General features: G+C 35.7%; 1 protein-coding gene across 1 annotated transcript in view; it reads right to left on the bottom strand.

The window, feature by feature from the left end:
* larp1b (La ribonucleoprotein 1B) overlaps window positions 1–25,911 on the bottom strand; it is a 63,333-nt gene that overhangs the window by 11,804 nt on the left and 25,618 nt on the right. Inside the window, 10 exon segments of the mRNA XM_030127260.1 lie at window positions 347–507; window positions 1,478–1,584; window positions 4,079–4,248; window positions 8,412–8,523; window positions 12,762–12,901; window positions 12,904–13,117; window positions 14,320–14,492; window positions 18,287–18,464; window positions 20,275–20,419; window positions 25,009–25,177. Of these exon segments, the coding sequence (XP_029983120.1) occupies window positions 347–507; window positions 1,478–1,584; window positions 4,079–4,248; window positions 8,412–8,523; window positions 12,762–12,901; window positions 12,904–13,117; window positions 14,320–14,492; window positions 18,287–18,464; window positions 20,275–20,419; window positions 25,009–25,177 (1,569 nt within the window).

Raw genomic sequence — 25,911 nt, 5'->3', positions numbered from 1 at the left:
GACTGACTTAGAAAAAAAGAGCCTAAAACAAAAACTACTGGGCCCAAATTCAAATCCTTGCTGTTCAGTGTGTTCCAGTTCACAGTTCATGTTCAACATCCTAAATCTCTTATTGATGTACATTCTAGTGCCTAATTTAATAAAAACCTGTCAAACTTCAATTCCTCTCTGTCTTTTTCTGTTATTCCACCTGTTTTGACCCTAAAACACACAGAAAAACAAAACCACTGAATTAAAGGAACAAAAACATTTTATGACACTTCTACAGATGCAAATTCACATCAGCCCGTTTCATTGAAATATTGTCTCGGGGTCAAAGGGTTAAGGTCGTGATGGGTGTGGTTACCAGTAAGGCACCGTCGGCGGTACTTGTGGTATCCCTGCTGGGTGAAGCCATTGTCCCTCAGCAGCTCGTGGGATGGATGCCAGAACTTGGGCAGAGACTGGGGGGTGCAGCCGTAACTTCCTGTCAGTGGCGCTCCCTCTGATGGAGAAGCATTGGAGCTGCTGTAGGAGGAAGAGGAGGAGGAGGAGGAAGAGTCACATCACAGTCACATTATTGATCTGATGATGGTGGTGATGCCCAAAGGAAGCCATGTTGGAATGGACTTACTGATTTTTATATCGTAACAATTATATTCACTGCAATATAATTAAATATACTGAATAAAAAAATTTGTTTTATCTTTGGTTTGTGTTCAAAACAAATGTTTCAGTGTTTTGTTGACTTTCACAGATCTGTTTGTCCTGTTCTGACCATAAAGATGTGTTTGTACAAGTGCAAATCTTGCAAACTTTTTCTGCTTTATTAGTGTATTCTGTTAATATTATTTATTGCTTTTAACTCTCCACACACTTTCCTTTTTTCCTGCTGGTGTTTTTTAAAGAGTTTTTTTGTATGCAACTGAGCTCTTGTGACAAAGTCATGCGGATCAATAAACTTTGTCTAACTGTTTAAAAGCACAATCATTTTATTATTATATTATTTATTATTATAGATTTATATCATCATGTTTGACATTTAAAGAGAATAAGTGCCAAAATCACAACATCAGGGTCTGTTTTTGTCTTGTTTCATCTTACTGTGTCTTTTACAAATAGGTTAAAATCTCTCTATTTTTGGACCAAAACAGCTTGAAGCAACTTGAAATACTGATTTGATATTAAATGTGATAATTATCAATATTGGCTGATATATAAATGCTTATAATAATGACATTTTTAGCTGTAAACTGATAGTTATTAGAGTAAATACTAATTATGACGTCAGTGGCAGTGTTTCTGCTGCTGTGTTTGATCAGACAAACTATCACTTTAATAAGAATCTTTAGATAAAAGCTGCTCCATAGTAGCTTTACAGACAGTTCAGTTATTTTTTGTCCATTTGTCCAGAGGTCATTCCATTCCAACTCACACAGGACATTCTGTTCATGTCAAGGATGTTCTTTAAAAAATTAAATATACGGAGTAGGCAGACCTGATGGATGCGGAGCGAGGCCGGTGTTCACGGGAATCCATGACCCATCCGATGTGGGCCTCCTGAGGCGGGTTTGAACTGTGGCGGGTCTTCTTCTTCCTCGGCATCTGGAGGGAGAAACAACAGAGAAACAAGCCATTAAAGTCTTATTTCAGACAGACAACAGCTGACAGGACTTTTAACATGGAAACAATGCTTGGTATTGTTAGCCTCATGGCATAACTAAAGCCATACACTATATGGACAAAAGTATTGGGACACGTTGAATTCAGATGTTTCTTTTCTAACAGGGGTCTGGGATACAAACAATAATGACTAATGTCAGAATATAATTTTATATTGGGATAAATATCATTGCATTGGTTAGTTTGGTTTAAATTGTATCTTTGTTTCCAAAATGCCTCAGAGATGGTTTTTACTTAATTTCTCTCAACACTGATTGTTTTTTTTTTTTTTTTAAATCAGTGACTATGATTTTAAATGTTCTACCTCTAAATTTCTAAAATATTCATTATGCTCTGACTGTAAATAATCATTCTCTACTACAACTAACCATCTACTTTCTTCTCACCTCACTTAGGATGAAAAATCTCCCATTAAACTTTAAGGAAATATTTGTGGTTATAAACTATATGAGCAAAAATATTGGGACGCATCATGTCTACAGCTGTAAGATGTTCTGTTCATGATGATTTGACTTATGAACATCAATATTAATAATCAATGTGATATTTATCCCAATATAAAACTATATTATGTAATTTGTCATTATTGTTTTGTATTCCAGACCCCTATTCGAAAAGAAACACCTGAATTCAACAAGTTCCAATACTTTTGTCCATATTGTGTAAGACATAATAATAATGCCATGCTGCTAACACAATGCTACATGGTCAATGCTACAGATTCACAAGGTAATGATGCTTTTTATGTAATACAATATGGCCTTAAATTTAATCTGACCCTGAGTACTCCTATTTAAAGCCCGTTTTCATAATGCAAAACAGATAACAGGCTGGCACTGACACAGAAACCTAAACACGCTCCGTTTATTCAAAACAGTCACTGAGCTGCACAACAAACAAAAGGAAAACCAGGTCACATGAACGGAAAGGTCATGTTCAGTATATGCATGTAAATCTGGATCTACTGCCACTATGGAGGGAATAAACAAAAACAACAGCTTTTAAGAGGCAACAGAAAGCTCTAACGTTAGGTTTAAGCGGCTTTGTGTTAAGATGATACTGTGGATTCAGCTTTATTTTAAGGAAGTTCACAAGTTCACTAATATTCTGAAATCAGGGTTTTCAGAGCTGCTATAATTCAGCACAGTGTGGAAAGAAAGTCAAAAAACCTTTAACCCATAAAGACCCAAACTTCCACCACTAATCAAAAGCATCTATGGATCTAAAATGTGTAATAACTTTAGATCCACTAATCCTATCAATACATGTAAGTAATTCAGATAAAATACAGCTATTCATCTTTTCATGGTCACCAGATATGACCCATTTGGAATTTCAGAGGCTCCGTAGTTACCGTGGAAACACCGTCATCTTCTACAACATTGATTCACCAGTAAAACCAGTGGAGTTGGATCAATGACAGTGGATGGACAGTATTGGGTTTATGTTGAGTTAATGCTAGATTCTGTTAAAAAAAAAAAGTCAAATTTTCCTCCTTTTTTTCCTGATTTGATATAATAATCTTTAAATCTACTATGGACTTCTATGAACATCTACACAGGGTGCTTGCTTTTTATCCAAATAAAAATTCCAGACTTTATCAAAACTGCTATTTTTTCCCCAGACCTCGACTTTATGTACTTTTTTGGTTGAGATTGTACCTGTTGCGTGTAGTAGAAAAGTTAATTTTAATAAATGTATGAATGAATGGATGGATGCATAATTCACAGTAAACTATGTTTTACTGACAAAAAAGTTTTCAAACATATGAAAGTGCATGGATATCACAAAACAAGTTTCACTAGAATCATTCCAGTACCGACTGGTTAGTGAAATCACGAGTTTTTTTTATACGCTTCCTCATGTATTTCTTATCTTACAAGATTCTGTACCTTTGAGCATACTCTACAATTCGACTATGAAAATTTTTTCTATACTTTATTAAGACTTTCACACAAAATTCCAGACTTTTCAAGGTCTGGAAAACAGCATTTCAAAATTCCATACTTTTTAAGACTTTCAAGACTTGTGCAAGCACCCTGTGTACATGATCAGTAAATTAAAGATAGGAAAATGCCTGATATTAACTGCCAAATACAACATGCAGAGGATAATATGATAATAAATGGTGATAAATAACTTGAGAAAGACAAAAATAATTTGGAAGTTGAGACAAAAATAATTGTGGGTCTTTAAGGGTTAATACTGAAACAGAGACAAACAAATTAATAAAAATAAGTGAAGGTCAGAGCATGTTATAATCTGTTGTTCCTTCTCTGGTTTATTCCACACTGTTCTATTCTTCCAGCTCCAATAGTCAAAACAGTGAAAAGTCAAAACACTCAAATCTGTCCTATTTCGTACAAAATGTCCTCCTCAGATCATCTAATGTCATGACTGTACAAACATGTCTCACCTGTCCGTCGATGTTGCCGCTCTCCTTTATGACCGGGTAGAACCGGGGCGTCTTGTTGGGGTCCTGGCGTCCGGGGGTCCGTGGCGTTCTAGGGGTTCGTGGTTGGTGTGTGGTGGGTGAGTCTGGGACCGTTTTAGGCAGTGAACGGGCCATTTCTGCACCGCTGTCCACTAAGAACGTCACAGAAAGAGGGAAACACTTTAAATATACACTGCATGTCATTTTACTGTCATTACTGACCCACCGTTAAAGTGACAGGACACAAACGTTTGGCAGTGTTAAAGGACAGATTCACAGTTTCTGCTCAAATTCATCATTGCCCAGACTGTGTTGTCCTCAATATTCCTGCTCTAGTAGAATTCCAACCATGTACCTCAGTGAACCAGGTCTGAATCTGGACTTTACTGCATTATTTCAGGCCAAGAACTCCAGCAGCACTTGTCTTATAGAAGAACTTTGTCGTGACCCTGATGAAGGCAACCAGCCAGAACATGTTGGTCTATATTTAGAGTTAAATAAAGTTGTTCTATACGACAAGTGCTGCTGGAGTTCTGGAACTGTGGCTAGTTTTTCTTCCTCTCCATGAACCGTGAAAAGTCGGTGAAGCTGTACCTCCACTTTCTGGATCTACTAGGTGGGTCAATTTAATAATAATCTAATAATTAAATAATAATAATTTAGTGTCTTCATTGGGGGTGGAAACATAGTCATAGAGCATTTAGTATTTACATTTCAAAATTCAAAATCATTTTGTGTTAATACTTAGATGTGGTCAAGCTTAGCATGTCCACCCTGTCACCACAAAATATGGTTTAATATAAAACTTTTCACAAATTAAAGATGTATTTGTTGAACATTACACAGTCCTCTTCAAAGATGACCTACTTTATCGACTCAAGGTCCAACATGTGGTCATTAAATGCTAACTTTAGCTCAAACCTTCCACCCTGTCACTTATTTTTACATGTATTTGTTGATAACAGGGTGGACATATTTGTTTAATATTTTGTAGTCTGCTTGCAAAAAATGTATAAAAAATGTGGAAACTTGACTAACACGCATTTCTAACAGCCTACAGTTGACTTAACACACTGAACATGAAGTTAAGTAGAAAATCTTAGGTTTTTTTGACATTTAAGTCTGAAAGGCAACGTACAGTGATACTGACCCCGTTAAAGTGGGAAAAAATGTTATCTAATTTAATGGAAGCTACCAGCATATCTGTGTACCTCTTTACTTTATTTTTTAATTCATTTATTTTTAATTTTCTTTCCATTTGTTTGTTTATTTATGTATGTATGTATGTGTATGTGAACTTACAAATATGCATGTGTGTACAGGGTGGGGAAGCAAAATTTACAATGAACATTTAGTTGTTTTTTCTCAGCAGGCACTACGTCAACTGTTTTGAAACCAAACATATATTGATGTCATAATCATACCTAACACTATTATCCATACCTTTTCAGAAACTTTTGCCCATATGAGTAATCAGGAAAGCAAACGTCAAAGAGTGTGTGATTTGCTGAATGCACTCGTCACACCAAAGGAGATTTCAACAACAGTTGGAGTGTCCATAAAGATTGTTTATAATGTAAAGAAGAAAATGACTATGAGCAAAACTATTACGAGAAAGTCTGGAAGATACTATTAAAGATGAATGGGAGAAGTTGTCACCCCAATATTTGAGGAACACTTGCGCAAGTCTCAGGAAGCGTGTGAAGGCAGTTATTGAGAAAGGAGGAGGACACATAGAATAAAAACATTTTCTATTATGTCAATTTTCTTGTGGCAAATAAATTCTCATGACTTTCAATAAACTAATTGGTCATACACTGTCTTTCAATCCCTGCCTCAAAATATTGTAAATTTTGCTTCCCCACCCTGTATGTGTCTGTACATGTGTTTGAAGGGGGTTTATATATTTTTGCATGTAAGTATAATTATGTCTGGCTGTATATAAACTTAACCAAGGTCCAGTACTTGGGGTGGGTGGGTGGAAGAGCAGTTGGATAGAAACTGGATGCAACAGTTTCATGTTCAAGTTGTATGTTTCTTGTTGTACATTTGAAAATTGAAAATAAGAAAGACCTTGATAAAAAAAAAAAAAAAAAAAAAAAGGAATTTAATTTAAACAGTTCAATAATTTTTTCAGTCTAAGGTATTCAGATGTAATGTTTTAATCCAAAATCCACAGTATTTGTTTTTACAGCTAAAGGACGGTCAGTACAGCTCTGTCAGTCATTAGTTTTTTGGCCTATGTAGATATAAATTTTACAAACTGAACCCAAACCCTTTTTAGAGGTGTTGTGACATGTAATTCCAAGTGGATTTCTACATGATGACAACCTCAAATCCAGAGGGTTCTAAGTGTTGAGCAGATTTCACACTTCAAGTATCAGAGCTCTATGGTGGACAACGAGGAGGTCAACAGTGTGTGGACAGAGGCTGAAATATAAACTGTCTCCTGGCACTTTGAGGGAAGCTTCTGTCACAGTAGCTACGCAGTGACAAGTACGTCATCACTGCAGAAACTCAATCAGATATACTGATGTTTGGATGTGCACGATCTGATAAACAACAGTGTGGATAGATGGACTTAAAGAGGTCAGTGGAGGAACAGATCTGATTTACCTGCAGTCTAAACCAAGCCAATAAAACTGTAAATACTGGCTTAACCCTTAAAGACCCACACCTATTTTTGTCACAGTTTCCAAAGGATTTTTTTGTCTGCCCCAAGTGATTTATCACCTCTTATTATAATATTATCCTCTGCATTTTGCATTTGTTCAGTGTAAATCAGGTATTTTTCTGTATTTAATTCAATGATCATGTACAGGGGTTGGACAAAATAATGGAAACACCTTAAAAAATCAACAAAATATAATTTAATATGGTGTAGGTCCGCCTTTTGCGGCAATTACAGCCTCAATTCTCCGAGCTATTGATTCATACAACTTGTGAATTGTTTCCAAAGGAATTTTAAGCCATTCTTCAGTTAGAATACCCTCCAACTCTTTTAGAGACGATGGCGGTGGAAATCGACGTCTTACTTGAATCTCTAAAACTGACCATAAATGCTCAATAATGTTGAGGTCTGGGGACTGTGCCGGCCATACGAGATGCTCAACTTCATTAGAATGTTCCTCATGCCATTCTTTAACAATTCTAGCTGTACGGATTGGGGCATTATCATCTTGAGGTGAAGGTGTTTCCATTATTTTGTCCAACCCCTGTAGATGTTCATTAACTCTTTCGGTGCCAGACAGTTAAGGGGCTAATAAGCCTTAAAAGTGCCACAGAATTTGGCCGTTCTTCAGTATTCCGCGTTGTTTTTATAATCGAAGTCTGAATCGTCATCAGAACTCATTTTCTAGCAGATGGGACTGTTTTGACAGATCGCTGTGTTTACGATATTACTACAAAATGGCCATCTAATTTGCATATGATTTAATTCATAAATTCATTCATAAAATTTCTCAAGCAGAAAACGAAACACGAGCTCTTCCTTGGTCAAAAACCGCTCGGTAACATCCGACCGATTGCTACTTAGATTCAAAACGCACCGGACGCAGCCGATTCATTATTGATCGTAATTTGCAAGAAGATTTGAAAGAACGTCATCGAAATGTGAGAAAGAAATGGGGGTGGATGGTTTGTTTGTACACAAATATGGCGTGTTCTCCAAAGCCGATCTGATCGGCCCGTGGCACTTTAAAGGTTGTATTCGTAAAGCCGATTTAATCGGCCCATGGCACTGAAAGAGTTAAATCTCAGAGAAAATTCAAAGGTTGTTTAAATAAAACAGAAGAAAACGGAAGAAAAAGTGACTTTTTCAGTAAAATATGTCATTAATTGGACTTAAACCAAGTGTGTCCATCCACTGTCATTGATCCAACTCCATGTGTTTTACGGGTGAATCAATGTTGTAGAAGATGACGGTGTTTCCACGTTCAATACGAAACTCTTTTGTTCATGGCACTTGTTATTTTGTAAATTTTTATATCCATTTTTATTCATTTTACTTGTTATTTTATTTATTTTTGTTCATTCTGTTGCCTATTTATATTTTTTCTTCAATTTTGTTCAGTTTGTGGCTTTTTTTCTTCACGCTACTTATTATTTTGTTGATATTTTTATTCATTTTTATCCCCCCCCCCCCCCCCCCCCGACAGCAACGATAACTGTCGTCTTCTTTATGAACTGGTTACGACAAAGTAAAATCATACGAAAAATTGGCAACAAAGCCACAGTTCATGCCATAAATTGAATGTTATAAAAGAGTGTACAGTGCAGAGAGCATCACACACAATGCTCTGCTTCTACGACTCACCTGGCATGGGTGGGGGCGGGACTTCCTGGTTGGGGTCGACAGGCACTTTTGGAGTGAGGGTGTCAAACTCATCTTTACTGATGACGTTCAGCTTCTTAAAATTCTCCACTTCCTGCTGGGAAACACAACGCAATGAAGCAAATTAAGTAAAAAATGAACATGCAGGCAGAATTAAAATGCAGTTTAATGGCGTTAGAACATGTTCTTATGCAAATAATCAAAATAACATCAAACATATGCTAACAGCAGCAATTTGACACTTGCATTAATTATCTTTGCCTGCTGTTCTTAAACTCAGATGCCAAAAAACAATAAACAAGGGGAGACTGATCTGTATTTTATTTGCAAAAATTGACCCAGAATTAAGCCAATATTACCAAAATCTTCCATAATAGTAATTGTTGAGCAAATTCAAGCTAAAAACACAACAGAAAACTAAAATTCTTCCAAAAATACAGATTAATAATCCAAAAAATGTACAATAATTTAAAGTGTAAGAGGTTTTAATGTTAACAGGGTCAAATAAGTACCAGATTCATTCAATGTAATAGTAAACAAAATAAGAAACAACCACTTTTCCTGCATGATTTGTTCATCTTTCATTCACAAAAGCTGACCAAACACCATGCGAATAAACTTGAGCGTGTAAATGAGTGATATAATCAGGTTATCATGAGGCTTAGTGGTGCAGTACTGCCACCAACTGTTACTCTCACGTCCAGTGAGGACATGGTAGACACCGCTGATTCCCAAATTGTATGATCTTGAGAGTTATTTATGTGTGAGAATCCAGTTTTGATTTGTTTTACTTGGATACGTAGCAGAGATAGTGCGAAGAATCTAAGTTTAAGGAAATATGGACCATTTTCTACAATTTTCTTGAGAATAATAATATATCTGTTGATGGTTGGATGGGTGACACAAATTGATTTATTTTCTTATGTATTTAGGTTTTTTTTTTATATGATTTTATTTAAACTTTTTCAATCCACATATTTTCTTATGCATTTGATAGTGTTTTTTTTCTGTATTATTATTAGTTGTTTCTTTTTTGTGTGTGTATTTCGTATTTTTATTTACATATATACTCTCTATGTGCCTTGTTTGTTTGTAACTTGTTCTCTTGGTTAATAGAAGAAAATCTTAATCTTAAAAAACAAAAGAGGTAAAACGTGCAGTAGGAAGTGTTTGCATCATCACACAGTGTTTATTGTCATAACAACCGACTCTAAGCTTAATGAATAAAGTTTTGTATTCATCATCTGAGGGTCATGAATGTAAAATATCTTTTTAGTCACGTAAACATCTCAGCTTCTACAGTTTACTGTCGAGACTTTATGTAAAACATCAGAGGAGACGGTTCTTTCTTTTGGCCGCAACAGTGTAATACTGTGTCATAATGTGACGCGTCAGTCTGTTTGAGCTGATAACACTGACATGGTGGCAGAAATACCTGATACGCAGGCATGTGTGACACACAGCAGATGTGCCGCAAACTTTGAACCTGGCTACACGTCAGAGGCCATAGGAGGAGAGAAACATCGACCTTGGCGTGTGTGTGTTCAGGCGTGGCCTTTCCCACACGTGGAGACGTTAATGATGACCTTTGAGCCCAGAACGAGCTGAGCATGCTGAAAAGTCATGGTCAACCAAAAGATACTAGTTGCAACAGTTTGGGCGTAAATGTTATTAGTGAAGTTGTTCTGACCTCTGATGGAATTTGTAAATCATTTAAAATGTGTGATAAATAATAATTCGTGTGGTGTTCAAATAAATTACAGCTGTAGTTAAAAGCATAGAAACTGACTGATTGATTATGCCAACCTACATTTTGAAATGCCCTATTTATTATGGGTTAGAGATGCCTGAACAGTAAAGCACATGGTGAGATACAGATGTGTTCACGGATGAAGCCCTCGAAATAATAGGGTGTTGGAAATCATATGCTTGAGAGACTTGAGCTAAGTTTGTTTAGTATTAATTCATTAAAGGCATTCATAGCACATTACCTTTATGCTAATGATGTCAACGATTTATGCTAATGTGAGAATGTCTTCATTAGCATATCAATAGCGTTCACACCTTATGAACAATTGCATTAGCATATTAATGATGCAACATATTTATGTATTTACATGTAATGATGGACATTTATTTCTGTTAGATAAAAGAGGCTTATATATCTATATCTTACCCAACGTTTGACATTATTTCAAAACTTTTAATGTAACTTTTAGTCATCTTTTTTCCCCTTTTTGTTTTATCTATTGACAGTTATTTATTCACCTAAAATGTGTATTAACAATTGTTAGGACAGATTATTTTGGTGCCACTTACACTGTACTGTGGTAAACTTCTCTAACATTTAGGGAGATGGCTGTGGTTCAGGAGGTAGAGCAGGTCGTCCAATAACCGAGGTTCAAATCCTGTCCTAGTGCCCTAGTGCCCTCGTGTGCCGTTGCGCCACTTCACCCACCTTGCCTCCAGTGTCACTCACACTGGTGTGTGAATGTGTATGAATGCTGGATGGTGGTCGGGGGGGCTCTTTGGTGCGTATTGGCAGCCATGCTTCCATCAGCCTGCCCCAGAATGTGAATGTGAGAGCAAATGAATAATGGATCAGTAGCTATAGAAATCTAATCCATTAACATTTAGGGATTTTATTTGCTTTTTTCACATCTTTAAAGACAACTATAATCATCATTTCTTCTAGTTTGACATTTCAACTAGTTTATTCTACTGTCGTTTTTAAATACTTGTGGTTTAAGAGCAAAAACTGTCATCACTACAACACATCGACATATAACTGGAACTGCCCCTGAACCATGAGGCCTTAATAAAGTGGCAATCCTGTGTAACCTACAGGCAGTGTTTCCACTCACAGGGTCTGCAGACAAGGCAGCTTTTCCAAAAGGAGGTCACTCAGCTCTGGAAGCAGCTGTGACACACGTGTAGTTTAGAAGCTCATATAGTGGGTGATAAATAGTTCCCTATTTTTGGCTGCATCCACACTCTGCAAGCCAGTTTAACAGCTCTGTCACAAAACCTTCATGTCAAAATGCTCAGAGCGCTGGGTATCGAGGAGGCGACAAATGGACACTCAAACAGCACATAGCAACAGAAGGATTCATGGGTGTTTTATGGGGAACTGCCTTAATTTTATGGCTGAAATGGCAGAAAATAGGACCAAGGTCCCTGTATCTCAGTGTCATGTTCTATCAAGAATCAATAACTAGTTGAATTTGTGAGGTTCGGTTTATATGTTAGAGTCCTGTGGTCTTGATGCAGGAGATCAATCTCCCAATAGAAGTGGGTGGTACTTTCACTGGAGGAGAACTCAACTAATTCAACCAAAGTCCATACATGGCTTCTATCAGTGATCAGTAGTAACTATATTGTTATCTCTAACCATTTACATGATATACAGTCACAGAAAGAATTATTAGACCACCCTAGTTTTCTTCAGTTTTTTGTTCATTTTAATGCCTGGTACAACTAAAGGTACATTTGTTTGGACAAATATAATGATAACAACAAAAATAGCTCATAGTAGTTTAATTTCAGAGCTGATATCTATCCATTTTCCATGTTTTCTTGATAAAAACTAAAATCACTTCAGTTCTTCCATCAATATCTATGGCATTGTACTGACAAAAACAGTGCTTTTAGGCATTCCATGTTTTCTTTTCTGTCTGTTTTAGTCACATGATACACACAGAAGTTAGTACTGGATTGAATAACCATTGTTTTTGATGACTTTTGATGGTCTAATAATTTTTTCCGGGACTATAAACCATCAAAAATATCGACCATTATAAATAAAGGCAATTTTTTTTAATATTTCAAAAATTTGTCAAAAATTGAAAAATCTAAATTTCTCAACACTGTGAACAAACTTTGTAGAGGACAATACATATATAATTTTTTAAAATGAATCCGACCGGTAGTTTTGAAGAAGATTGTTGAAAACTAGACATTGGTGACCTTGAGTTTGACCCTTCTAGGTTGCTCAAGGTCAAAGGTCATGGACTCAAATGAAAGTCCATATATGACTTCCTATCAGTGCTTAATAGTAACTATATTGATATATGTAACCAATTGCATTTCATAAGCCATTAAAATATGGACCATTATAAGTAAAGTCAAATTTCTAATATTTGAAAAATTTGTCAAAAATTTTAAAATCAAAATATCTCAAAAACTGTGAATCGAGTTTGTAGATATTCTCCCAGGGAAGCTACATGTCAAATTTGAAATGAATCCGACAAGTAATTGAGAGGATGTTTGAAGAAATTGCTAACAAAGATGACAACCATCCCATCAGAAGCGTCAGTTTTCAGTCAGTCTTACCTTATTACATTCCAGCTGCTCCTCACCCTTCCACAGGTCCTGCTCGTAGTAATAAAGCCCGTCGTTGATGGCTTTGGCCAGGTCTGCTGTGATCTTGGCCCGGGACTCATGGTTGCCGGTCCGGTCGCCACCGGGGTGTTACGAAGGTAGGGAGGGGTCTGGGTGACGATTAAGATCTTGTTGATGTCTTGATCGTCCAGCTCGTAGTCTGAATCGTCCTCATCTGACCAGTCGGTGAACTTGTTCTTCCTCGGTGCCATCTGCTCCATCTCCTCATCGAACAGGAAGTCCAGTTCCTCCTGGTCTGGTTCGGTCTGTGGAGTCTGGAGGCTCGGCCGTGGAGCTTCACTACGTTCCTGGTGAAGACGGAACAACACACACAGATGTTTGACTACATGTGGGAAGAAAATACAGTAATGTGCAATAACTCTGCAAAATGTAAACTATGTGCAATAAGTCATGGAATAATCTTCTTTTCTGCAATAATAATGCAATATTTATCAAAATATAAACGCACTATTTTTATATAGACTTGAGTTATTTATTATTTAACTGACTACGTATAGATGTGTTCAAATTACTTGTTTTATTTGGTCAGACTATAAAAAAAACAGTATCCTGTAGAAGAAATGATTGAAACATCTATATTAAACACACAAAAAAACCTTAAAACAATTAAGTCCTTATCAGAATAGTTAATGATATATTTCTTGTTGTGTATTTCGATTATTCACTTCTGGGTTGTAAATCGCCTATGACAGCTTGTAATTATCAGGAATCACATGACTCTATGGAAATCAATATTTATGGTAATATCTTGAGCTGTAAATATGAAAATAAATGCACATGTGGTTGTTATTCAGACAATTCAGTTATGTTTATACATGACAACTAGTAGTATAATAATAAAAAAGAAAAGTAAATATGTTCAAAATTCAATTTTACTAAAAGTTATGCAATCCAATATGGCTGCCACCATTTGACGTCACAATACGCAAATTAGAGTAAATTTACTCCCATCATAAACTTTGTGCTATAGTCAATATTTTTTGTCATTTACAGTATGACTTTATCTGTAGCCACTTCCGAGATACAGCTTTTTGAAATCTTGATATCAAAATTGAACACTCCGGCGACTAAAGGGTTAAAATGGCAAAAAAAAGTGACACTGAGGTAATGGTTAACCAAGTGAAAAATTGTGAAATGTTGGGAAATAAAAGTATATGATGCAGTTAATAAATACATGAGAGATTAATGAGGTATGAAGGATATGAGACATGAAATGAATGAGAAGCAAAAGGAAGAAGAGGCGAATAAAAGGCTGTGATGGGTGAGTTAGAGGATGAAGTACTCAACTGCAGAGAGGAGGCAGTCAGGTTCGAGCGCTGAGGGGGAAGGGGAGTCGACAACACACACATCATCGCTTACATGCTGCCGACCGCAAATTGCCAGGATGTAAAAGGGGGCGGTGGGAGGGAAGGAAAAAATGAGGAAAAAGAAAGAATAAGGAACAGAAAAGAGGGAGGATTAAAAAAAAACTGAGCGGTGGGCTCCGTACCTTGGCCTTTCCAGAGGTGTGCCGGTGGCGTTTCTCCACCTGGATCCAGGCGTCGGGGTCCAGTTTAGCGGCGGAGTCTTTGGATGGGAGGGGGTCCTGCTTCGAGGAGCCACGCTCGGCCGAGTCCTGAGGCTCAGAGGAAACAGGAAGGGTCTCCTTTACAGGCGATGAAGCTGAAAGACACATCGCACAGACACTCAGACGACGTTTAACGCTGCTGTAAAAATCACACTGTCAGATCTGATCATAGAGGAGAAGTGATAAAGTCTGAAGAAGATGATGACGAATGTGGATAAAAAACTGGTGTATGGGAAGGTTTATAGTTACAGGCCTGCAACGAGAGATTATTTTCACTATCAATTCAGCTTCAGAGAGATGTTTGGCCAAAATATATGCAAAAATACCCCTAAAAAAAGTCTAATTTTCACTTATTTTTAACATTAGTTTAGTTTACAAGGTTCATACACATTTTCAAGGACAGATTCAAACACTTTTAAGGGTCATCTTCAAATTTTTCCAGCACAGCACTTTATCACTAGAGTATAATAGACATATACAGGAATGCTCATGATTAATTTTCCACTTTTTATCACAATAATGTACATTGTATTATGCTATGAACGTCTAAAATTAGGTTTCATTAGAGCAAAAAGTTTAGAAATTAAAGGAGAACACAAAGTTTTATCAAAAAAAAAAAAAAAAAGCCACTTGGCGTTCTTCAAACATACTCACACCGAGACAAATATTAAAATAAAAATGTTCCTAGAGTCGACCTGAGAACACCTGCTAATTTTCTTTTTTACATAAAGTTTTATTTTTCTAAAAGTATCATCTCTCTGTAAGTAGCTTTGGCTTGACATCTAACCTGTCTTTCCTTTCTTCATTTAGGATCCCCATTAGCTGGCAGCGTTAATATTAAAAATAAATAAATAAATAAATCATATCACAGAGTTATAATTGCAAGCACTTACAACAAAATTCAAGCTCCTTTCGGACCTTGAAAACACAACATTTTCAAGGATTTCAAGCACCTGTACAAAGCCTGAGTTTAAAATTAAGTCTAGAAAAGAAAATCATCTGATCCACTTTAGAGAAGCTGGTACAAACAAATTTTTAAAGAAAATATCTAAAACCACTGATAAAATTTATCATAAAGTTACAGATTAATTTCTTTTTATCGCCTAGCTTATTAAACCGTAATCATTGCTACAGTTTGCTTTTCTGTGCTTTATCTGCATTCATATGAAACCAAGATAGAAGAGCTTAACTCTGTGTCATGCACAAAAACAAGCTGAAGTTATTTTATTTTACTGAGCAAAAATACCAGTAGCACTGTAGAATTTTCATGCAGTCAGGTTAAGACTTTCACTGTGAGTATTTTAATCTACATTACCTTATTTACAATATGTTTAATATGTGATGTCACTTCGGGGTAATTATCTGAGATCACCTCATCAAATTTACTCATTTTCTTTGTATCGATGACAAAAACTACATCTCAGTGGGTTTTCGTTAATAACTAAATGTTGCAAATAAATAAAGTGCAACATATGACTCACTTCTTTTCTGACTAAAAAAGGTTTATCATTATTTAACAACTGCTGGAGGAAGTACTGCTTCACCTTCCCTTTTTGGCTCAAGTCACTCAAGGGTATTAACCTTAAAGGACATGACTATGGAGGAAAATGTGAAAATACCATCTGAATGGCAACTATTAAAACACACTGGGAAAAAAACGAAATGTACAACAGTGAAGTCCAGGCTTAGCCGAACAATGTAGACAAAAAGTGAAGAAAAGGCATAAAAATATCACAATAATAAAAGGAGATCTGATGGAAAAAAAAGCAAGAGACGACAACAAACATGCTAATATAAGGCAAGCAACAGCTGATTTTTAATATAACAAGTGAAAAAGTAAACAGAGCACTACTAATACCCTCCCCCCCGCTGATACCCTGCCTACCAAAGGATTAATTTTGAGTCTTAACTTTCAATCTTTTCAAAAACTTTTAAAAAATGTATTAAAAAAAATCTAAAAAATTTAAATTCAGCGATCAAACCGTACACTGCACCTCTCCTAGTGGAAAAGAACATGTCGTTGACCTAATAGCATAATTGCCTAAGTAATATTTTTGGCTGGATTGTAATATCTGCATAAAAACATAGCTTTTACCCACAAGCGGTTAAATGTGCCCGTACATTACTTACATTTTTCTGTATTTTGTACGATATTTTTTATACAGTCTTTTTTTTTGCACTAATTGTTTTTGCTGCTAAACAGAAGAGCTGCTAAATAAATTTTCATTGTTCCTGTGACAGTGATGATACAGATCTATTCTATTCTATTAGCGTTCCCACAGGTTTCTACAAGTTAAATTTAAGACTTTTTTTTTTTTAGACCTTTTTAAAACTACTTACAACTGAATTTAACGCCTATTTCACGCTCATACTGGCAAAAATTAGTGACTCTTATAATTTAGGAAAATGCATTTATTTACTCCAATGCCTTGATTCCTACCGAGCCATTTCTCACAGGGGGCTGCAAAGTTAGTGATTATTAGTTCCTAATTTCAGTATAAATTGTTGGGTTGGAACAGGTTTAACTGAGGCTGCCAATGTTACTTTCTTTGCAGCTTGGACGTTTAACAGACACATTTAAGGCAGTTTATAGCAACATAACTTAAGACCTAACATATCAAATTTAATACCCTTTAAAGTCATTTTTAAGGTATTACATGCAGATTTGTTAAATTCAAGACTTTTAAAACCCTGCAGAGTAAAGTTACGCCGATATCACAATTTGGACAAAAACATGACTTTAACCCTTTCATGCATGAATTACGAGAAGCTTAATCATGATTTTTTTCCCCCGTCTGAATTCCTCTTTAGGCATGACAAGAAAAACAAAAAAACAATGCAATTGACAGCTTTTTGTGAACCTATTTTTCGTGGAGTTGCAAAAATGTCCACTCAAATGGATATGATGCGTTTAATTTTTGAAGTCAAGAAATGTGTATTTACTGGTATACTGTGAAAACTATGAAATAAAAACACTTTTAATGCTGCTAATCTGATGTTTTCTCACATTTAAACATACTCTAATACTAGTTATTACTCACTTCATGGGGATAATATGCAAAACTAGAAGCACTCGGAGAGCGCAGACCTCCGCCAAGGCTGATCAGTGGCCCCCCCCGTGGGCCCCCCCACCCCCGATCACCACCAAAATTTAATCGTTTCTTCCTTATCCCATTTCCAACAAACCCTGAAAATTTCATCAAAATCTGTCCATAACTTTTTGAGTTATGTTGCACACTAACGGACAGACAAACAGACAGACAGACAGACAAACCCTGGCAAAAACATAACCTCCTTGGCGGAGGTAAATACCCATTTTGTTAAAGAAAAAATGATAATTACAGTCTAATAACAATTGATTTACACTCAAACGTGTTACTGCAGATCAGGTTTATCAAGAACAGCAAAGTTACATGATGCATAAGTGTCCACTGTGTTGGCTGATATGGAGCTAAAACAGCAAAACCCATGAATATATGAGAAGAGCAGCAGAATAACTGTCCACTGTAGTGACCACTCTGCATGAAAGCGTTAATTATGCTATGAGGTTAATGATGTGTGTCAAATCTGAAAAGCATCAGGTGAAAAGGGTCAGAGAAATAGGATAGACAAAAATCTTGGATGGACGGATGGAATTCTTGGTATATCTAATACTCGTGGCAGTATAATAATAATAATAATAATAATAATAATAATAATAGGAGAGATCGTCCAAGCCTATCAGTTGGCTGTTAGTTTTCAATCACACTCATCAAACCCAGTTGAGCCTGATATATTTGCTTTACAAGAGAAAAGCCTGAATAACGACTCATACCAGTTACTGACTCATACATGTTGATCAATAACTGAGTGATTCGATCTGAGGCAGTGGACGGTGCTAAACACTGACCGGTGTTTGTAGAGTTGAGCGTCTGTCGTGGAACAAACTCAGGACAGTTGATGAGTTGGGAGAAGTCCGTGCGAGGTGAACCCACCACCTGAGGGACGGGGATGGGCCAACGCTCCGGGTCGGTTTTACAGCGAACTCTGTCCTCCACCAGCTCCACCTCTGTGCTGCTCTTCAAAGCCTGGACACGAAACAGGATTTGATTTCATTTTCATAGCCAGGGAAGAATTTCTAACCAATATTTGACCGATTACACTGGTCAGCAACAAATTTATTGTTTAAGTTTTTTGAGCTGATTTAGGATAATTTTGGTGTGCTGAATCCAAAAATCACATTCATTTTGCTCAATCAAGTCAACTTTCTGAACTATGCTACATATTGGCTTTTTAACATTTTTGCTTACATTTATGGGCATTTTCACAACATATGATACTAAATTCTTTCATATTTCTTGCAATAAACGAGTTCTTAAGATTTTACTTTTGCCAATTTATGATTAATGTTTTTTTTTAATATTACAGGTGAATGAAATGGCTTCGACGAGAAGATCTTGCAAAAATAAGCCTGACGTATTCTGCTACATCATCGGTGAATACACCATTGTACCTAACAGGAATCAAGTCACAAGTTTCATAAAGTGTGCTTACCAATCTTATTTTGGTATCAATTATTATATTTTGTGAGAAGATCAAATTTTTCAAAATCAAATTAGCAAAAAAACCTGACCTGATTGAAAAAAACAGATGTCATTTTTGGATTTAGCGGTGCAAAATGGTCCTAATTCAGTTGAAAAAACCTAGACAACTTGCAAAAAAACATTTTTTGTAACCCAGTGTTATCCACGACATTTCAACAAACACATTCATGACCTGATCTAATGGAGTTTAATACATTAACCCAAGGATGTCAAACTCATTTTAGTTCAGGTTCCACATTCAGCTCAATATGATCTGAAGTGGGCTGGACCAGTAAAATAATAACATAATAATAAATAAATAATGCCATTTCCAAACTAAAAAGCTACTAGTTAATTTATTTTAAGGATAAGATGACAAAAAAAACCAAAAACACAAAGATAACGTCCTTGTAAGTATGTTCAAAGTTCAATTTTACTAAAAGTTACGCCATCATATATGGCTGCCACCCTGTGATGTAACTATAATAATGCCATCTCCAAACTTTTTAGAATGACAACAGTAAAATTATATGATGAAAATGTTTCCATCTACAAACTATCCGTCAAAAAATGTGAATAACATGAACAAACTGAAACGTCACAAGAAAAATAAATGTACTTTTAACAATATTATGCCTTAGTTTATCATTTACACATGTGCATTAGAACTTACAGATCACAGTGGATCTAAAAATACACAAGACATTTAGTAACAGCCAGAATACTGGTCAAATTGCACTTACTTCTCTTAAAACATTTCATCTTATTCATATTTGTTCAAGTTATTCACATTTTTATGAAAGGATAGTTTGTAAATGCAAATATTGTCATGCCATATTCATTTTTTACACCAAAACAGAGAAAGATTTGAAATTGTCAGTATTAATAGGTTATTATGATAGTATTTTACCCACTTGAGATCAAATCATTTTAGATCAGGTGCCACATTCGACTAAATACGACTCCTGAACTAAAATGATTAATATCTGAAGTGAAATTTTTGCATTTCACAAATTCATCCCACGGCCCGGATTGGACCCTTTGGTGGGCCAGTTTTGGCTTGTGGGCCGTACGTTTGACATCTATATTTTATTTGCAGAAAATGACCCAGAATAAAACTGATATTACCAAAATCTTCTATAATAGTAATTGTTGAGCAAATTCAAGATAAAAACACAACATAGTAAAATTAAAATTCTTTCAAAATACACATTAATAATCCAAAAAATTTACAATAATTTAAAGTGTAAAACATAACATAAATCTACCCTCCCTGCTGAAGGCGTTATTCGTCCTGTATGAAAGCCAGGATTACCTCCATGATGAGGCTGATGTCGGTGGTCAGGGCCTGGACTCGGTGGAAGCTGGCGATGAGGGAGATGGGGAGGAAGCCCTGCGCGTCCATTTTCCTCCTCAGGAAGAAGTCTCGCTCCAGGTTGTGGAGGCTGAAGTAGTACTCGCTGGAGGAAGACGACAACAGGATGCATCAAGTACATGACAATTACTAATACATCATTTGTGTTATGATAGGTTAGGGCTGGAAAATATATTGAATTAATTTAACTAATCTAGGTTTCGCTTTTTGAAAATCAAGAAAAATGTCTAAATCACAGAACTGACCTTATTCTTCTAGAGATTTTCCACCTTGACAAAATTTTTAAACTTGTTTGCTTTTTGTAATATATAAATTGTGAATGCGTTTCTCCAGTCAGACATAGCAAATTGTTTTAACAGAATCAGAATATTTTATTAATCTAAGAGGAAAATTATTGGGTGTTACAGTTGCTCCATTCAAGTATAATAAAAAAGTAGCAGGAAAGAAACTATCAATACAACAAAAAAAGAAAAAGCAACAATTTTTTTTTTATTATTTATATATATATGTATGTATAAATTAATAAGTAGACTAATTTTTATGTCATGTTTTGTCTTGAGTTGTTGCAGACACATAATCATAAATTGGCCCTAACACTGGGGGACAAAAATAATAATAATAATAAAACTTGGTAAAAACACACACACAGAAAAGGAAAATCATGACAACACTGCAAACAACAGTAGAAACCATGAAAAAAGATAAGGAAAAAGGCGTCTATTTTTATGGTGAGTCAGTCTCACTCACTGCTCTGTGTTTTACGCCCCATCCTACAGGCAGTGGGGGGGTGCACTGAGCATGCTCAGATGTCTATTGACAGAACAAGGTCTATTCTATTAGCACATTTTGAAATCTTTCCTAGTGAGCAAACGGTTGAATTTTTATGAATATTTAAAATACACATTACATTCAGACACACCAGGGGTTAAAGGCTTAAGGCTTAAAATTCAGATTTCTGGACTTTAATATCAGATCTTGAACTGAATTATTCATGTGAAAATCCCACATTTGTTCTAAAAATCTCCTTGGATGAGTGGAATGTTCAGACCGAGACGCTGACTGTGAGGACTGAAAACCCTCTCGCTCCATTAGCTGTGACATGACTCAACGTCGCCCAACGTTCACAAAGGACTCATGTCTCAATATCTTTGAGGACACTCATTGACGTAACACATTCCCTAACCCCTGACCTAATTCTAACCTGAACTCTAAGACCAAGTCTGAACCCTTTAACAGCCCTTTAAGGATAGACTTACTCTGTCCAGTTCAGTTTAAGTATTGTTGAATTAACATATGTATTGTATTGTATGTATTGTATTGTATGGTTGAGTTTTTAGTTTGTTGTTTAGTGCTGCAACAATTCATCCATTAGTTAGTTGCAAAATATTTGGATGACCAATTAATCCCTGAGAGTAGAAAAAGTCACATTGTCTGATTTCAGTGTCTTGTATTTCAGTATTTTCTTGTTTTGCTTTTTTTTTAATTGTCTATGCCAGCAAATTTAAGATCTTTGGCTTGTGGACCCAACAACATATTAAACGCCATAATCTTTGAGCTGATTTTTTGACAATTTATGGACCAAATAACTGATTGATTTAAAGGATTAAGGGAAATAATTAACAATCTAATTGACAAAGATGTCTTATCTTAGTTAGTTATTGCTATATTACAGTCATTATTCATAGATAGATAGATAGATAGATAGAGGAATGTTTTGGTGCTACATACATTACATGCACTAAAAATAATAAACAACATAAACAAATAAACAAAATAAATAAAGAACTCTTCAATAAACCCTACGTTTTGATGATTTACAACATTGACACCTGCCCGTTGTGACCTCAGGTTAATTCTAAAGGGATTTGAGTCTCCTAAGGGTTCAGTGGAACCAGATTTACCCATATTACAATTAATACTCATCCCCCCCCCCCCCCCCCCCCACACACACACACACACACAGAAGTCGGCCTGCAGGCGGTGTGTGGAGAACTCTTTTCAGGAGGAGTAATGACGGCTGACTGAGCAGCCTGAATAACACCGAAGGAGACGAGAGAAGACAAGACAAGAAAGTCCCCCTCCTCCATGAAACAGTTTTTTTTTTTTTTTTACATTTCTCTGTTCAGGCCTGCATATAATTCATCCCCTGTCCCCTCTGAGGCGCTCAGACTATATTTAGGAGTCCACCTCAGCCTCCACTATTCTGAGTCTGCAGCAGTAATGAGGCCAAAGCTGTCAGTCAGACACAGAGCAAACACTGCCCCCTGCAGGACGCATGAAACCAGAGGAAACTACTGGAAACACACGTCATGTTTTGGTGTCCTTACATATTCACACACACCTGTCCTGCTGACACTATGTTTACATGCAGGAAACTTCTAGTATTTTCTCCTTATACTGAAAAAACTAAATTCCTAATAAACTGCAAATATTCATTCCATATTCCATTAATATTCCTGTTTACATGCATCTGTGAATACCAATGTGAAAGACTTTATTTTCTAAGTTCTCCATTGGTGGCAGATCCTCCACTGTAAACTCAGCCTTGTTTGTTCCTTTAAACACCTTCTGGAAAAAGTCAGCTTTTCAATATTTGCTCATCTCCATAAATCTGTTAATGTCTCCTGTCCTAATGTTTAACAGAAGGTGTGTTTGTCCCTCTGACTACAAATGTGGATTTTGTGCGCATATTTTAAGGAAATATGCTCACAGCTTTAAAACATGCACAAAAACCTGACCTAACAGTGTTGTAAATGTTAAAGTCACTATTTATTGTGACCTCTGACCCAATGACAAGAAGCAGCACAAACGATTAGAAACATCTGACATGTGTTGAATGAAACCTGGTATAAATCAATAGAAAATGAATGTCATATTGTCTGAACAAAAGAGTTAAAGACATGTTAAGTGCAAAGGGAGGTCACTTTGGTTTATAGAAGCTGTTTTTAACCTGAAACTTTAGTTTTTCCAGCTGTTCATACTTCACATATATCAGATTGGATCTAAATACACAGACAAATACATACATTGGTCATTAAAACTTTACTAAACCACCAAACAGAGTGTTGGACCAGGACTTTTTGTACAGTACTGTATGTTCTTCTTTGTGTAGATTGTTTGATACTTATTTAGACCTGCAGACTGATGTAGTACACACATGATAGAATTAAACTACACAGATCAGACTATAGATCGGAGACATGGTAACCTGATGCAGCTGTTTGGGTCAGTATTGAATTAAAATCTAATATCAGAATCGATCAGTGTATCCATAGTAGAGTACTATATTTGCAGTTGGAAGGTTTCACCACATTCATATATGTACATAAAAGGTTCTTCTATGCTAAAAACCTGGATGTAAACAGCCTGACCCAAAATATTTCAGTGTGTGGGGTGGAGTTTTAGAAAGGGACGAAACATATATATATATATCCTTTATTTAACCAGGTAAAAAAAAAGAGTCATTTTCAAGAGTGGCCTGGCCAAGAAAAGCAGCATAACACACAGTTTCTGACAAGACAAGACATAATCAACACACAATACAAAAACTTACCATCGATGGTTACAAAACAATCATTTGAGCAAGTTTAAAAACAGTTACACTGACTGAGCCCATTCAGTTCACGCTCCTTTAAAATAGCTTTAAATTCATCTATAAACATAATGTTTTGTCCAACAGATAAACTTTAGAAACAAACAATACGTGTATTTTTAGAGATTCCATATTCTTAATATTCTAAAGAAACGTTTCAACACATTAATCTCAACCATTTGTGAGATGGTGACAAGAAAAAACAGGTAAAAGAATTCAGATCCTTTCTGTGAGTCATAGAACTTATAGACAATGTGAAAATATAGTAGATTGATCAATTATATATTTAGTTCTCATAACGCTGTTTATTATTATTATTATTACCGGTACTTACATACTTATTTTACTTATTACCTGTATTTCTACCTGTATATATCCTCATATGTTGCATATATTTCGCATCTGTAGTATAGAGTTAGGTTTTGTATAATTTAGTAGTATACTAGTAGTATTTGTATATTTAATATTTTATCTTTGTAGTTTTTGTATTTTGCCAACTGTTACTGATACTGTTATCATTTTATTATAACTTTTATCCTGTGATTATCAAACTATCTATCTATCTATCTATCTATCTATATATATATATATATATATATATATATATATATACATACACACACACACACACACACATATACATATTAGAGCATAATTAGGTATTTATTGTTATTACTGCTACTTTATTATTACTACTTTGCTACTTGTTGTTTCAACTAGTATTTTCTAAAGTGTAATTGCCTGTTTTTTTCACTACTGTTTTTTAGAGGTATTGTTTTGCTATTTTTCTTGTCATATTTCTTGTATGTATATTTGCTGTTTTGCTGCTATTTGTTACCTTAATGTCTTGAGGGTTCTGTCTAAAGGATCAGTAAAGTTCTATCTAATCTAATCTAATCTAATATTGTGTAGTGTTCCAGGAACAAGATGGAAAAAAAAAAAAAAAAAAAAAAAGAGAAGTGGTAGAGCAGAAGTATCTAGTAGGGAAAAAATGCAACTAATTGACTCCCCCAGCTCCATGCTGTACATCATAAACCCAGGTGTTTGTGGAGTTGTGCTGCATCCCTACTTGAGGTACTCACATTTGGCGTTTGATGTATTCTTTAAGAAGTTTTTCGTCCACCGTGTACATCTGGACCTTGTTTCCGTCATCGTAGTAATAAACCATGTTGGTACCGAACTCTGCGGGGACTTGAACATTCGAACCGTCAGTTGACTGAGACTCTCTGTAGCTGGAGAATTCATAACGACCTGAGAAAGCAGAAATAAAACTATGACCACAGGACACACAGAACATGTTCATCAGTCACTGACCTTATTTAACTCGTCCAATTCAGATCGATTTTATTCACAATTTCACAAGGAGGTTAAATTATTGTGTCAAAGTTTACGAACACCTTCACACCTCAACAAGAAATTGAAGACCACCATTGCCTTCACAACTTTAATAACTGGTCATCTTATTCTACTTAAATGGAAAGACAGAAATCCCCCGACATTCAACCTCTGGATTAAAGACTTTATGAACTATCTGGCATTGAAAAGATGGATGCAAACAATTTCAGGATTTTTTTCCCCCTTTTTCTTCTATCTAATTTTATTTGATCAATTCTTTACATATTTATTTTGGCTGTGTGAGTTTATATATTTTGGTTGGAGTATGAGGTGCATTAAGCTTGGGACTAGATAACTATGTTCAAATATATTATGTTCATTAAATTATACAGTTAGGATTGTTAGCAATATATAAATTCAATTAAAAAAACTGTCTAGGACACATTTAGCTTTGTTGCATTTGGAGCATGTCTATTCTGTGTAGATAAAAGGTGTTTTATTGTCATGTTAAGTTAAGACACAGGTTTCCCTCTACAATGTAAATTTTACTTTGCTGTCCTCAATGAATGCCAAGAGAACTTAAGATGTATACAAATAGAAATAGAATAATTTAATAACTAGGAAGCGCGAGCATAAAATATAAAACTGCT

Source organism: Sphaeramia orbicularis, chromosome 22 (genome assembly GCF_902148855.1).
Source record: "Sphaeramia orbicularis chromosome 22, fSphaOr1.1, whole genome shotgun sequence".
NCBI classification, from domain to species: Eukaryota; Metazoa; Chordata; class Actinopteri; order Kurtiformes; family Apogonidae; genus Sphaeramia; species Sphaeramia orbicularis.
The sequence above is the reverse complement of the archived record's forward strand: the minus strand, read 5'-3'. Positions and strand labels throughout refer to the sequence as shown.